This window comes from Meriones unguiculatus, chromosome 5 (assembly GCF_030254825.1).
Source record: "Meriones unguiculatus strain TT.TT164.6M chromosome 5, Bangor_MerUng_6.1, whole genome shotgun sequence".
In the NCBI taxonomy this organism is placed as follows: Eukaryota; Metazoa; Chordata; class Mammalia; order Rodentia; family Muridae; genus Meriones; species Meriones unguiculatus.
In genome coordinates this window covers 39584346-39600015 of record NC_083353.1, presented here as the reverse complement: position 1 = coordinate 39600015, position 15670 = coordinate 39584346, and the positions used below count along the sequence as shown (strand labels likewise).

The 15670-nt window shown below is 47.9% G+C and overlaps 1 protein-coding gene across 5 annotated transcripts in view; it reads left to right on the top strand.

Moving 5' to 3' along the window:
* Sfxn5 (sideroflexin 5) overlaps nucleotides 1-15670 on the top strand; it is a 116962-nt gene that overhangs the window by 69532 nt on the left and 31760 nt on the right. For all 5 annotated transcript variants that reach the window (XM_060383639.1, XM_060383638.1, XM_060383637.1 and 2 more), the window contains one exon: nucleotides 3058-3148. In XM_060383639.1, coding sequence (XP_060239622.1) covers nucleotides 3058-3148 — 91 coding nt within the window. The remainder of the gene's footprint in view (nucleotides 1-3057; nucleotides 3149-15670) is intronic.

The following is a 15670-nucleotide window of genomic DNA, read 5'->3' as shown; positions in this document are numbered from 1 at the left end:
GGGAATCACACAGTGGAGAGAGGTCCATGCAGAGTTGGGAGTTCACTAGGAGGCCTTGTCCACCCACCAGTAATGGGCCTGGGGTATGTGCCAATGACACAGAGAAGGCAAACAGCCATTTACCCTCACCCCTTCAACACCCAGCCGTACTGCCCCCCAGAACCTTGGACAGGGATAGACACAGCCTGGGAAGAATCCAGGGAGGGCTGCAGTTTGGGGATTGAAGCCCGTCTGTTCTTGTTTCTCGCCATCCTTTGGCCTGGAACATTTGGTGGAGCCCATTAAAATTAAAAAGCCAAGTGGCTGGAGGCTCGGAATGCCAGCTCGTTTTCCCTGGCATGGCAGGTCCTGTTTAAGGGAACCAGCTGGCATTAATGGCACACAACGCATCGAGAACAGCAGCTAGCGATCAGAAGAATCAGAGCTAATAATCAGGTTCAGGGAAGATAATGAGATATGGAACAGCCATTGCTGAGGGTCCCCTGGGGTCTGCCTTAACAGCCTCCAAATAAGCTACAAAACAGAAATTAACCAAACAGGGGCTCCATTTGGGCAGAGGGGGAAAACAAACAAGGTAGAAATTTGCACACGAATTCCTAACATGGCCATGCCCAAGCTCAGGACCTGTGGGACCGCAGCCACTTCCTGAAGGAGGCAAGGGGCCTTCTGTGACCAATAGCCTTCATGGAGACTGTCAGGTCAGAGATGCTGGTAAGAGGCCTGAAGAAAGAGAAGCCTTGCTTCCTGTAGCTCACCGGAGACTCAGGCCATCTTTCTTTCCTACCTCAGCTAGGTCAACCCTTCAAGACAGTGGCAGCTCTAACCAGTGGATAGAATGGCCAGTCAAGGAGGGGTCAGCTCAGGCTGGCACAACATAACTGAGCATTGGCTACAAGAAAGTGTCTCTGGTCTCCCTCTGCTCCCCCTCCTTACATTACAGCCCTGCCCAGTCCCAGGGGACTGCCAGCCTTAGAGAAGCCTCAGCCTCCTGTTCCTTTCCCCAGCTCCTGCTTCCTCTAGCTTCAATACATCACCATTTTAGTGTGTCCTAGGCCTACCACCTGCCAGGACAGGGGTACTTAAAAAATGATACCTCCCATTTACAGGTCACCTTGACCCCAACCCATGTTATGCACATGGTCCATGGTTTGGGTGGTATCAGGCTGTAACCTTCAGAAGGAGGCTGTGCCAGTTGCTTTTCCATTGCAACCTAAGGAAGGGTTCACAGTTTGAGGATACTGTCATGGCAGGGAAGGCATGTGACATGGAGGTAGCCTGTCACACTGCATCCACTGTAGGGGGAAAAGCAAGATGAATACTGGTGTTCAGCCTGCTCTCACCTTTTTATGCACTCCAGGACCCTAGCTCACATTTAACCCAATCTAGGAACTCCTTTACAAACATACCTAGAGGGTTATTTCCTAGGTGGTTTTAGATTCTGTCAAGTTAATGGTATTAAGTATCACAGAAGCCAGTTGGAAAGTGGGAGTGAAGCTTTGGAATCAGCAGGCCCTAGGTTCAAATCCAAATTTTAACTGCCAGGACATAACTGTCCTTGACAAAGTCACTAGTCCTCACTCAGCCTGCCTCTTCTTGGTGAAAAAGGGGCATTTGTTAAGATACTGCATGTAGTGGCTGGGGTGTAGCTTGTAGAGCATTTGCCCAGGATACCAGGCATCCTGTATTCATCCCTCAGCACTATGAAAAGAAAAAGCAGTTCCAAGCAAATGTATTAGTACGCATATAGATCACTAGACAGCCCATTCCTCTTCCTCCTTATCTGCATCGTGTGCTCTGCCTTCCAGACTTGCCCTCTGTACTTATTTTCTGGGACTCAAGAGCCCATTTGTGAGTCAGTTAGTGAGAGCTGGGAACACCTGGATTTGGTAAGCTCTCTCTGAGTAGTGGTACCCAGGATGGCATTCAGAAAGGCCCTGGTGTATTACTGAAATATGTAGAAGCTGTCACTCAGTTCCTGCCTCTCAGCTGTCCTCAAGCAAGCAGTAGGGGCAAGGATATTGGCTTTGAACACCAGCATGACAGTTAGGATATTCATGCAGCCCTGAGCGCCCAGATTAGAAGTGGCTGGCTGCCTATGGGATGGTTAGCTGGTACACCCTTGTTCCACATCCCTGCGCTGGAGCCTGGGCCCACTGTTTCTGTTCTACTGAAGACACTGTTGTCCTGAGGCTTCCCAACGCCCTGACAAAAGGGCCAAGTCCAGAGCCAGGCCAAGAACATAGGTAGCCTGCAAAGCCACCACGATTGCAGAGCTGAATGCAGGCCAGATCTTGCCTGGGCCCTCACTGCCTCCTCTTTCCAGGATGGACCATCAGGGCAGGGCTTGCTAGACCTGGATCATATCAGCTCTCTCCCCATGCCTGCTGCTCCTCTAGCTTCTTCTAGATAGTCTTCTCTGATGGCTTAACCCCTAAAGGTTAGGACCCCTAAAGGTTTCTCTCTCTCTCACCTCTCCATTGGGTGCTTGTACCTGTTCTTCAACCACAGGCTCACCAAGCATATGCTTCTAGATACAGCAATTAGTGCTGAGCACACACAGAAAAGGCCTGCAGCCCTTCCCTCCCAGAGATCCAGAGTCAGGGATGCCAATGACTAAGTCTTGGAAAGAGGTAGGAGGGAAACAGGATTAATGGTCTGCCTGCCTGAGAGAGGTGACCTTGTCACATGGCTGCACTTACTGAGTCCTCTTGTGTGTCAAGCTCATGCCTTTTATATACATTCTTATCACAAGCCCTGAATGTGGTAGAAATAGCTATCTTTCTCTACCACCAGGCAGTGAAGCAGAAAGGATGATAAGTCACCTGCTTAAGGTCCCAATGCTAGAAAGTGACAGAGGTTGTAGACTTCAGAGCTGGCCCTGAGGGAACAGGTGTGTGGCCTGTGAGGAGGGTGGGGTACCTCAGCAAAGGCTAGAGGCCTTGGAAGGCTAGTTGGCCTCAGAAGGGTGGCATGTGGGTGTGGGATGTCCCTCCAGTTCTGCTTTTCCCTCCCACAAGCCTTTGCAGCGCCATGCACCTTCTTTCTTCTCTTTCTTAGGTGGGCCTTAATGTGCTGGTTCAGAAAGCAAACAAGTTCACCCCAGCCACTCGCCTTCTCGTGCAGAGATTTGTGCCCTTCCCTGCAGTAGGTAAGATCTGCACACGTGTGTGTGTGTGTGTGTGTGTGTGTGTGTGTGTGTGCTGCCTTTGTGAAGGGTGGTCCTTCCACATCATCTATCTCTGATGCTTGTAGACTCCTGGCTGGGAGATTAAAATCCACACAGACAGAAGAAGGAATGCAGGACCTGCCCACCAGCTCAGTGTATAAAATGCAGCTTTAGTACAAATTGTTGCATGTTTGTTGTGCTTTGTGGTGCTGGTGATGGAACCTGGGGGCTTCATGCACACAAGGCAAACATTCTATCAACTGGGCTCCACCCCCAGGCCTTTGTTTGTTTGAGACAAAATCTCAATCTGTAATTTAGGCTGATTTGGCACTCACTATGTAGCCAAGGCTAGCCTCAGACTCCCAGGAGATTTAGCACAGAGGTATTTTGTTTGCTCATTTCTTTTGAGACAATGTCTCATCTATCCTAGAATGGCCTCAAGCTTGCTGTGACCTTGAACTTGTGGTTGGTCTGCCTCCACCTTCCCAGTGCTAGGATGAAAAGTGCACATCACTCTTGGTTTACTAGGTGCTGTTGATCTAATCCAGTGTGCCCTGAATGCCAGGCAAGCCCTCTTTTCAATTAAGCCACACCTTCAGCCCAGTTTGCGGGGGAGTCCAAGCATGGACCTCCCGGCTCGTGAGGACCAACAGACAGAATGGTTGCAGTGAATTGTGAAAAATAGTCACAATAAACCCTAACCAAGAGATCCTTGTATCACAACAGCAAATAGTAAAAGCCAGGATTTGGGGCTTTGTCAACGGAAAACCCAAGTCACTCCATGGTGCTTTGCAGGATTATTCAGAGCCCGAGCAATCTATATGATGCTCTAACTGCTACATCTTGTTTTTTGTTTGTTTGTTTGTTTGAAATCAGGTAAAAGGCATATTATTAGCTGACCTTGGGAATACACATCTATAATACCAGCATGTGAGAGGTCGAGACAGAAGAAGTCCAAGGTTATCCTTAGCTAGATAGTGAGCTTGAGGCCAGCCTGGGCTACAGGTAACAACCTGAGTTCAATTCCTAAGACCCACATGGTGGAAGGAGAGAACTGATTTCCTCTAAGTAAGTAAGTAAATAAATAAATTTAAAAGTGCATCTATTATTAAATCACAATAAAAGTTTTTTGTAACTTGTTTTAATCTCTTTATAAATCCTTTGAGTTTTGCTTATACATGTAGAAACATTAATCTGAGAGGGCTGGTTGGTCTTCATCTGACCATCAGAGGGGCCTCTGGCCACAGAACAACTGTTAGTTTTTGAGACAGGGTCTCTCTATGTAGTCCTAGCTGTCCTGGAACTTAATTTGTAAACCAGGCTGGCCTTGGACTCAGAGAGCCACTTGCCTCTGCCTCCTTAGTGCTGGTATTAAGGGTGTGAGCCACCACCACCTGGCTAACTCACAGTTTCTGTTCCACCCTTAGGATGATGCTAAGATTGGCCTGGCTCTCAGGAAGAAGCACCCAGTTTCAGGAAAGGAGACCATTGTTCAGTTTGTTTGTTTTAAATAACTGTAGATACAGAACAAAGCAGCTCAGCATTTGTTGTTCAAAGAAGTGAACACGAAAACTAGAACCCTACGGCAGAGTTCTTTTCTCAGAATCTTTGCCAGAGGACAAAGGTGCGGGGCTGGCCTAGCCCAGGGCCTGAGGTTCTGTGACCTTCCTGATGTCAGTGCTCAGTCTGAAGAGCTGAGTCAGAAGCAGGTTCATGGCCATGACCTGACCTTCCCCTCAGGCCTCAGCTTCCTGTGTGTGATATATAGGCTTGGCACTCTCCATCTATGACCCACCGCTGCACATGAGGCCACAGACTCAGCTCCATTGACAGGGATGTATTGTGGAGTACCTACAGAATGGGGAGGACTCACTCCCTCCATGCCCAGTGGCTAATAGACTCCAAGAACCAAACACCCAGTGGGGCAAAGCCAACTCAGATAATTGCTATAGCAACTCCACAGTTGTAATTAACTCTTAGCTATTTCTGCCGTGGGCCATTAATGAAATAACTCTTTAAAGCTGACTTCATCATGAGGTCTAATTGAGTAACAAGTGTGGCTATTCAGTAGCTGGGCTGTCTACAGCCACCAGGGTCCGAGGCAGCCTAGACTGGATCGGAGGCTCCACTGAGGTATAATTAGGACTTGGGGGATGGGGGGCAAGCCTCAGATAAGAACTTTGCCAGTGGCTTGTTCCAACCCCATCCAGCCCCCACTGTGCTGTGTGACCTTGAGCTGGTATTAACCTCTCTGGGACTCCCTCAGGAGTAGAGGCCTCTCCTCTGTTTCAAGACTCTGACCTGCTCCTCTCAACATTAGCCTGATTCCTCTGCCATCTTCTTCTTGGTACTGAGCCTTCATCGCTCCCACCCAAGGACAGCCTCTGCAGAAACCCTTATATCTGTAGCCGATTGTACACATTGTGCTTTGCAAGCTGCTAGTCCTTACTCCTGGAACCTTGGGAGAAGTGGGCCTGTTTGTTCATTTCCCTGTCAGTAATCACCACCGTGAAACCAAAGTCATCATCTGCTCCCTGCACTTGGTCTCTCTGTCCCTCCATTCCCTGACCAGGATGGAGCATCTCTAAGTCACTTCCCTCTTGCTTTCTGGAGCAGGCTGGCTAGCCACTGTTAGGAGCCTGGGAGAACATCGCCCAGCACCTGCCTCACCATGTAAAAGGCTCTTTTCCCCTTAAGGTATCAGCATGATGGGAGGACTCTGTTGTAGAAAGGAATGGAATCCCAGAGGGTCCGTGAGTGATGGCCGTCCTGGAGAGACCACAACCACCCCTCTCTTTTCAGGCAAGCAAGGAACAAGGACACTTCCAGGAACTGCTGTGTTTCCCACCTCTTGGCCTGGCTCCTCTACATGCCTGTCCAGGGAAAGCCTGGGAGGCCGGATAGGCTGTGTCTTCTCTGGGCTCTGCAGTGTACAGAGCCACCCCAGCCTGGAATGCTTGGTCCCTGTAACCACCTCAACAATCATAGGCCTGCACAAGGTTTGCAGAGCTGAGAACTCCCATGGATGCCCAGTCCCTCCACCCTTCGGTGTGCCTCAGTCAGTGCTGGGAGGGATCCAGGGCAGAGCGTACCACCTCGTTCTACAGAAATTCTAACTTTGAGCTATACTTTGCACCCAAAGCAGAGATCTCCCAGCCCCCACCCAGACAGACTCAGTCTTGTGGAGAAAGCTGCCTTTGGAGCTGAGAAACTAAATTAGGTGTGTTTTGGGGGTGGCTAGGCTAGGCAGTGTCTTGCAGTGAGCATTCCATTTCCAAACTTGCCCTGACTTTTCTCATAGTGCACATGAGTGCCAAGTGCAAGGAAGCAAGCCCCAGATGCTCCCCGCAGCCACCTCTCTCTCTCAGGGGGTCTTTCTGTACCCACAATACTCTGCCCTGGTCTAGAACAGCAGTCATGTGGGAGATCTTGGTTTCTATTTATACATGAAGACGGTAGGAAAGAAGGTGAGCCTGGGAGCATGTGTGCTGGCATCAGAATCGATTGGGGACTGGTAATTAATTTGTTTAGACCTTAATTAATTCTCCAGTTCTTTCTTATTTGTGGACTGTCACGCTTAATTGTGTTCAGGAGCTCAGGCTTGGAGCAGACCCTCTGTTAATTGATGTGTGGCTGCTGGGAGGTGGAAGTTAATGGTTTGGGAAGCTGGGCAAACAGTGCCATTAAAGGTCAACAGAGGAGATGCTGGAAAAATACACACCCTTGGGTCCAGCCACTGGTCTGCAGAGCTGAGCCTGCTCTAGGGGAGGCAGGTACCATAGATGGCCTTTCTGTGAGGCCTGGGAGGACATGTGCTGGGAGGCAGCATGAGGTGTGGGACTCCCAATAGACGCTGTAAGAAAACAGGCATGTCTGTGTTCAGCGGCAGATGGAGCAGGGCCTCTAGAGACGCCACCTACCTCAGTGTATCTGGTCAGAGCTGGTGCCCCTGGCCCCAAGTGCGCATGTGTAGGTTGGAAGCCCCACCTCATTCTACCCATTGAAAAGGAAACGGTGGTCAGCGTGCTTGGGTAATGAAGACCTTAGCTGAACCCTGCGTGCCCTTGGTTTTGAGCCTCTGTATTAGCTACTGTTCTCATGCTATGACAATATAGCCAACAGAAGAACCGAAGGCAGGGCTTATTTCTGTACAATTAGTCTGCGGTACAGTCCGCCACGGCAGGACATCGTGATGGCAGGAAGCTTGAGTCACTTTGTAAATGCAGTGAGCAAGCAGAGGGAGACCGGTGCTGATGCTCAGCTCTCTTCTCCTTTTCTCTCAGTCCTGGACCCCAGCCCATGGAATAGTGCTACCCGCATTCAGGGTGAGTCTTAACCCAACGCAGAAACTCCCTCATAGACAGATGGGTCTCCTACATGATTTTAGATCCTGTCAAACTGAGAATCAGTGTGAACTGTCCCAGCCTTCCATAGGATAATAATCTTTCATAAGGTCCTTCCTAGGGGGTCCCTTTCATGAGTTGTCAAAAAGTGTTTCACTGCCATAAAAAAAAAAATCTGTGTACACACCGAGGATCTGTTGCTCAGGACTTTTAGAAAGTCTTGGGGGGTCTGTTTCTTCAGACCCAGTGAGCCTTAGAGTTGCCCTTTGTTCCTTTACCATGCCCCAGAGCTCCTCATTACCTGTCGCTTGTGTGCCAGAAGGCAGTGGGGTGCACCTGTGGCAACTGTGTCCTGGGCCCTGTGACAGGTGCCCCCCAGACAGTGATGTTTCATGAGGCAGTCATGTCCCTTTGAGGCTTCTGTGGAGCCTGGAAGACTGTGCCTGGACCTGTTCTGTGCTTGCTCCTGAACCCAGTGCAGCCGAGGCTCTTCCTCTTTACCTCTTGCTGAGCGTCAGGCACATGGCTGTGCTGGCCCAGATGCCTGTCCCTCCCATGACTCTGCCCTACACCTTGCTGCCAAGTTCTCTGTATCCCTATGTCTGTCCAGGAGAGGTATTGAAGTTCAACTCTGCCTCCCTCACCAGACTGTGTGAGTATCCCAGGATCTTAGGGTTACCATTTCTTGGGCCCCTCAGCCCAGCATATAGTCAGGGTGTGTACTAGTTACTTTCTCATTACTGGGCCCAAATACCTGCCAAGAAAAAATTTAAGAAAGAAAGGATTTATTTTGGCTTACAGTTTAAGAAGGAATATACCACGCTGGTGAAGTCACAGCCACAAGAACCTGGGAGGGCTGGTGCCATTGAGCCTACAGTCAGGAAGCAGAGAAAGAGACAAATGTAAGTGCTCAGTTTGACATTGTCCCCTCCTCCATTTTTCATGTGTGTGTACGCATGTTATTTTAATGTGTGGGCACATGTGGGTGTGTGTGTATGTGTGTGCCTGTGGAGACCTGGGGTTGATGCTGGGGATCATCCTTGATTCCTCTCACCTTATTCATCCAGGCAGCATCTCTTAAACCCAGAGCTTGTAGATAGCTTGTGGATAGAGGAAGCTAGTCTTGCCTCCTCTAAGGATCCCATCTCTACCCCGAGAGACTGGAGCTACAGGTGGGCCACCATGCCCGCCTGGAATTCAGAAGGGCTTCTGGAGATCCAAACTCCTGCTCTTGCTACTTGGATAGCAAGTGCTTTAACTGCTGAGACACCTCCACAACTCCATCCCTTCCTAATTCAGCCCAGAGCTGTAGCCCACGACATGGCGCTGCTCATATTCCGGGTGGGTCTTCCCTCCTCAGCTGAACCCCTCTGGGAATATCCTCAGAGACACATCCAGAGGTGTGTTTCCATGGCGATTCTAAATCCAGTCAAGTTTGACAGGGAAGATTAGCACGACAGGGTCTCATGTGGGTTTGTTAATGCTCAAACAAGTGCTTTAGCACAGAAGGCTCAGGTTCACTCACTCGGAGTGGAACTCTGGCCTGATGACTTTGGTCGGTAGGCCATCCTTCACAAGCTTATCCCAGGCACATGCTCAATTTTTTTTGGTCCATGGACACCATGTCTTTCAGATGGAATCCTGGGATTATCATGTAAGGGATTACACCAATCTCCAGAGCCTCATGAGTGCTCAGTAAAGGTTAGCCCTCCATCTGATCCCCATTGCCCTGACCAGGGTGGCAAGGACCAAAGATGGTGGCACATTCTTATAATCTCAGCATTTGGAGGGGAAGGGTCAGAGTTCAAGATTATCCTTGGCTACATAGTGAGTTTGAAGTCATCTTGGATGACAGGAAATGCTGTACTGAAACACCAAAGTTTGACAGTTAAATGTGTATGCTGCTTTTACAGGGGACCCTGGTTTGGTTCCCAGAATCCACCTTCAGTGGCTTACAGACATCTGTCACTCCAGCTACAAGGGGATCTGACACATCTAGCCTCTGCAGGAACCCACATTCTTGTATACCACATGCACAGAGACATACACATACCCTGCCATCATGGAACACTCATTTGGAGACAAGCATTGATCAGATGCTCAAAATGGCACAAAAACAAATGTTCTAGTGACAAGTGCTGTAACATTTCACAGAGGCTGGGGCTGGGACTCAGTGCTGGAGTACTCATCTTGCCTAGGATTTGATCACAGCACCACAAGGGCTGGGTGTGGAGCCAGTGAGGCATTGTCTCCTGACAATTTTCCAATACTTCCTAGCTTTTAGGAATTTAACCTGAGCCAATGTTTTAGGCAGTGTTGCATTTGAGGAAGACCATTAGGCTTCTTCATCAGAGAAATGTGTGGCTGAGTGACAGGGATTTTGAGCATCCACAGAAGTACCCTCAGGCCACAGCTTCCTGGAAGAATGATCAAGGACCCAGGATTGGGGCTGCCTCAGAACTGGCATGGACCCCCGGCATGCCTCAGGCATGCCAGAGGACTTGAGCAGTGGGTCCAAACGGAAGGAAGTTTCTAGCTCAGTCTGCAGTCCTGGCCTCTTGAGTTAATTGATTGACAGCCTGGAGCAGAGGAAGCCTGTAGCTCACATTCAAGGGACAGGAGTGGCAGTATAGAAGGACTGTGAATTCATGGGACAAGGACATAAGAGCTGCAAAGATCTGTAGAAGGTTGATGTTAAGCATGCTGTTAAACATGCAAGAAGAGGCTGGGCCTGGCAGTATACTCCTTTAATCCCAGCAGTCAGGAGGCAGAGACAAGGGGATCTCTGTGAGTCTGAGGCCAGCCTGGTCTACAAGTGAATGCCAAGGACAGCTAGAGCTACATAGTGAGACCCTGTCTCAAAATAAATAAATTAGTAAAAAATTGGAGTGGCTGGAAGATGGCTCTTTGTTAAGGGTTTTCCTTACAAGGACCTGAAATTCCGTCCCCAACCTATGTAAAGACTGTAGGCATGGCAGCATGTACCTGCAGTTCCAGTACCAGGGAGACAGAGACAGGAGGCTGGCCATTGGCCTAGGCTAAATGTTTCAGGACAGTGAAAGTTCTTGTCTCAAAGGAAGTGGATGGAATTTCTGAGGATGACATCTGAGATTGTCCTATGGCCTCCTCAAGCAAATACATGCCTGCACCTGCACATACATGAACATATATTATGTAGTTACACAAATGTGTAACTTGGCTGAGGGACTCAGGGTGAAATATTAGAGGTCAGAGGGGTTGCATAGGCTCCATTTAGAACAGGTCCATCCTATGGTGTGTGGTTCACACTAGTTTCAGTTGTGTCACTGAAGATAGGACACCTAGAATGAAGGAGTTGGTACCCAGAGTAGCTCTGATACATGGGAGCCTGGCAAGAATGACAGGGCCCCCCAATAAAGCAATGAGCTGGGTGACCCGTGAGTTTTAGGAACTGTGTCTAGTTAGCAGCCTGACCCACAAAACTATAAGGGTTATTCACATGTGATCAGGTCACTACTTTCTGGGTGGGTTGCCTAGGTCCTAGCATCCTGGAAGGGCTCAGTTTATATTACTGAACAAATAGCTTTCTAACTCAAGAGATTGGACCATTCCTAAAACCCAGAAGGTGGAGGGACCCAGAGGCAGCAACAGTAGAGAGGCACTGGGCTCAGGACAATAAAGGCAGGGGTGGGATGGACACAAGGGCAACTGTAAGGCCGGGAGAAGGCACTGTGGAGCCCTGGATGTGAGCTTAGGATTTAAGCCTCATCTTTTTGCCTGGAGCCAGTACGTTCTCCTGCTTGGGAACTGCTAGGCTGAGGAAGCTTTTAGAAGATGTGTCAGTGCCCCCTTCTAGTATATTCAGAAGAGGGTTGTCTTAGCAGGAATCTGTGTTACTGTGTGTGTGCATAAGCACTGCTGATGCCATTCTTCTGGTGCCATCCCTCCCTCCCCACCCGCCTCTGCACCATCTCTTATTGGCCCTGGCTAGGGCTAGGCTAGGCTTGCTGTCCAGCCAGCTCAGCTCAGGGACCCTCCTGTCTCTGCCTTTCTGGCACTGGGATTACAAGTGTACACTATCACACCCAGCTTTTTCCATGGACACTAGGGACCAAGTTTAGGGCCTTGTGTGTATGCAGCAAGGACATTTCTGAACTGTCTCCCCAACTCCCTTAGCAGAAATCTTAGCGATTCCATGCTTCAGAATGTACTCCTTGAATGCACAAACTTTTTTTTTCAGTTTAGAAACTTCCAGTCCTGAGTTATTGCACTTCAGTATGGGCTGTGAAATTCTCCCCTGATTCTCAAGCTATTTGTAAGGAGGTCTGAGCCTTTTAGAGCTGCCTCTCAGATGCAGTATTGAAACATGCTGTGAAATTAAGCAAATATTAAGGGCAGTGTGCCTGTTTGGTAAGCTCCTCCAAAGACAGGGGTTGTGCTCTGAGACTGATGAGAGAGAGCGTGTGAGTGTGTCAATGAAGTGGTGTCCCTGTGTGTCTGCAAATGTGCAGGTCCCCTGCTGCTTGGCCTGAGAACCTGGCTGTGGCAGTTGCCTCTGAAGAGAGGATGAGGCTACTCTCTCAAGGGTGAGAGGAAACTCCTGTTTGAGTATCCAACTTCTTATGCAGTTTGAACTGTTTGCCATGCTGTGATGGTTAATATTGTCAAGTTAATAGGAGCTAGAGTCACCAAAGAGATGAGCCTCTGGCATGCCCGGGAGGGATTATCCAGATTAAGTTAATTGAGGTGGGAAAATCCACCCTATGTGTGGGCAGTGTAGGCTGTATAAAATATAGGCTGTATAAAAGTGAGAAAGGGAGCAGAGTAGCCAGCATTGCTCTTTGGTTTCTGACTGTGGATGCAAAGTATCCTTTTGTGCCTGCCATCATGCTGTAACCACCGCAATGGACTATAGCCCTTGAAACTGTAAGACAAACCCTTCCTTCCTTTAGTTGTTTTGTGGGGTATTTTGTAACTGCAAGACAAGTAACAAATGCTGTGGGCTCCCATGAAGTGAGGAAGGAGGGCAGAGAGCAAGTTTGCCTGACCCTCAATGAAGGTGAGGAGGTGGAGTCTGGGAGAACTTTGACCAAGTCTGTCTGGAGCTAAAAATGGTTGCTCCTTTCTGTTGCTACCATAGTACTTGATTTGTTTATATGAAAAAGATTTTTTCCTTATAATAAATAATTGAAGCATAAAATAAATCCTATTTCCAGACACAAGTTTGCCTGTATCCTTCCAAAGTTAAGTAAACAGCTAAAAGTTTACAAATCAAAATAGGTACAGTACTATCTGCTTATATCCCCAGAAACAGGAAGATGGAGGCAGGAGGATCAGAGGTTCCCAGGCATCCTTGGTTACAGAGCAAGCTAGCCTGGACTACCCACAAGACTGTCTGAAAACAACAACAACAACAACAACAACAAGACAGCAGTGTGTGAATCTCTATTTATTGTATCCATTTAAATGTAATCAAGTACAGTGGGATCAAATAACCATACCGTCTCACAGTAGATTTTTTCTTAAAGATTTATTTATTTTGTATATAGTGTTCTGTCTGCATGTACACCGGCATACCAGAAGAGGGCACCAGATCTCATTATAGATGGTTGTGAGCCACCATGTGGTTGCTGGGAATTGAACTCAGAACTTCTGGAAGAGCGGTCAGTGCTCTTAACCTCTGAGCCATCTCTCCAGCCCATAGAATTTTTTTTGACTGTTTCTCACAGTCCATGCTTGCCTTGAGCTCACTATGAAACTGAGAAGGACCTGGAACTTTCTGATACTTTTGGCTTCCAAGACATATACCACTACACATGGTGAATTTTGGAAATCTTCCCATGAAAGTCATAACATTCCAACTTGCCCCTTTCAGTAGGAGCCAGCCACATCGGTTCTTTCCACAGCAACTTTTCTTCAATTTTGAAATACTGTCACCAGGCATCCTACACCTATAGTACTAGCTTGGGGAGGCAAAGTCGGGAGGATCACGAGTCTGAGGGCAGCCTGGGCTACAGTTCGAGTCTAGGACATTCTGGGTCCAGTCTCAAAAAATTAAAGAACATGAATTTGAATTATGAAATATTTCAAATACAGAGAAAATTGACTGAGGTGGCAGAAAACATCAGTTCCACCTTTGTGTCCTTCACCTGTTTGATGATGATCTCTTCAAGGAGGCTGCTGGCATGCCATCAGTGAGCCCTGTTCATTCAGATGGCTAGATACCAAGATAGGTGTGTGCTCCAGAAATGATCACTTCTACTGTCTATGAATGTGTATGTGTGTGAGTGTGTGCATTTGAATTATGTGCATGCTGTTCGGGGAGCTCCAGGGATCATTCTATTCCTGCCTCCTCAGTGCTTGGATTACAGGCACACACAACCACATGTGGCTTTAAAAACAAAACAAAAACAAAACAAACAAACAAACAAAAAACATGGGTTCTGGGAATTAAATCTAGATCCTCATGCCTATGAGGTACTTTATTGACTGAACCATCTCCAGTCCTGTGTGTTTTAAATTTTTTGTGTGAACTGTGTCACGGTATGCTGGTATTTGTTCCTTTTCTACTGCAGTGATAAAATACCACAACTGAGACAATTTATAAAAGAGAGTGTTCAGTGGTCTCAGAGTGTTAGTCTGTGATGACAGCAAAGACGTGGCAGCAGTAGCAGAGAGCACTCACAGCTCAAGCAGCAAACAGGAGGCACAGAGAACACTGAAATAGCCATGACTTTTTAAAGTACTCCTTTTGAAACCTCAGAGCCACCCCTGTGACACACCTCCTCCAATGAGACCACACCTCCTAATCCTTTCCAAGCAGTTCCACTAACTGGGGGGGGGGGGACACCAAGCTTTCAAATACATGAACTTATGAGGGCTGTTCTCATTCAAATCACCACAATGATTGTCTGTTCTCTCTCTCTCTCTCTCTCTCTCTCTCTCTCTCTCTCTCTCTCTCTCTGTGTGTGTGTGTGTGTGAGTGTGTGTGAGTGTGGCTGTGGCTGTGGCTGTGGCTGTAGTTGTGCACCCATGCTCAGAGACTAGTAGACGATTTTCAGGAATCTCTTCTCTCCTTCCACTATGTGGCTCCCAGGGATTGAGCTCAGGTGGTCAGGCTCGGCAGTGAGTGTGCCTTCACTCACTGAGCATCTCACCAGCCTTTTGCTTGCTGTTTGGAAGTTGCTTTTCATTATGGTTTTAAGATAGTTTTCTTTGTTAATGCACACACACCTATTTCAGCTGTCATCTGGGGACTGCAGTGTGACTGTCCACGTTGATTATTGGGGATGGTTTCCTTTCTTGTTGCATAGCCATGCACATGCTCCCATGTACACACGGCTGTGTGCACAGAAATGGACATTTTTCTGGACTGGGCTTTGGAAGCCTTCCTCTGTATCGTGTCTGCCCAGGGAGCTTGAAAACAGAGACAGATCTGGGCCCGACCTCAGACTGTATCTCCACAGCATGGTTGTGCTGAGAACCCAGGAGCTGCAGCTAGAAATGGAAGGAGTGTGTTAGAGAGCAGGTGTTTCTGGCTTTGCAAGATCTTGTCAGACAGAATGCAGTTTTTCAGATCTACAAGGTCTAAGTTTCTGTTTCCTGGTGTCCTGTGTCATCTTGAATGTCTCTCAACATTCAGTACCTTTTAAATTTGTGTCCACCTGAAATAGTTTTTTCTCATATGCACATGTACACACACACTTTGATTGTGTAAGAGTTAATTTTTATTTTTAATTGTATGTATGTGTGTATGCAAATGTGTGCAGGTGCCTGCATCGGCCAGAAGTGGGTGTTGGATCCCCTAGAGTTTCAAGCAGCTGGGAGGCACCTGACATAGATGCTGGGAACCGAATGTGGGTCCTCTGCAAAAGCAGCAAGTGCTCTTAACCTCTGGGCTACCTCCCCAGTCCACTGTTTGCTGTGTGTGTAGCTCAGGCTGGGCTCATGTTAATCTTCCTGCCTCTGTCTTCTGAGCTAAGAGTATACTCTCACACCTGGCTGTTCCTCATTTTCGCAGACTTATATTCCCTTTCAATTCCTAGTATAGTTGAGAATTTTCTTAATTTTCTTAGGCATTTGGGTCTTTAGATAGAAGAAATATAAAAAAATAAATTCCAAGGTAGATTAAAGATCTAAATGTGAAAAGCAAACATTTTAAAATTTTAAAAGAAAATATAGA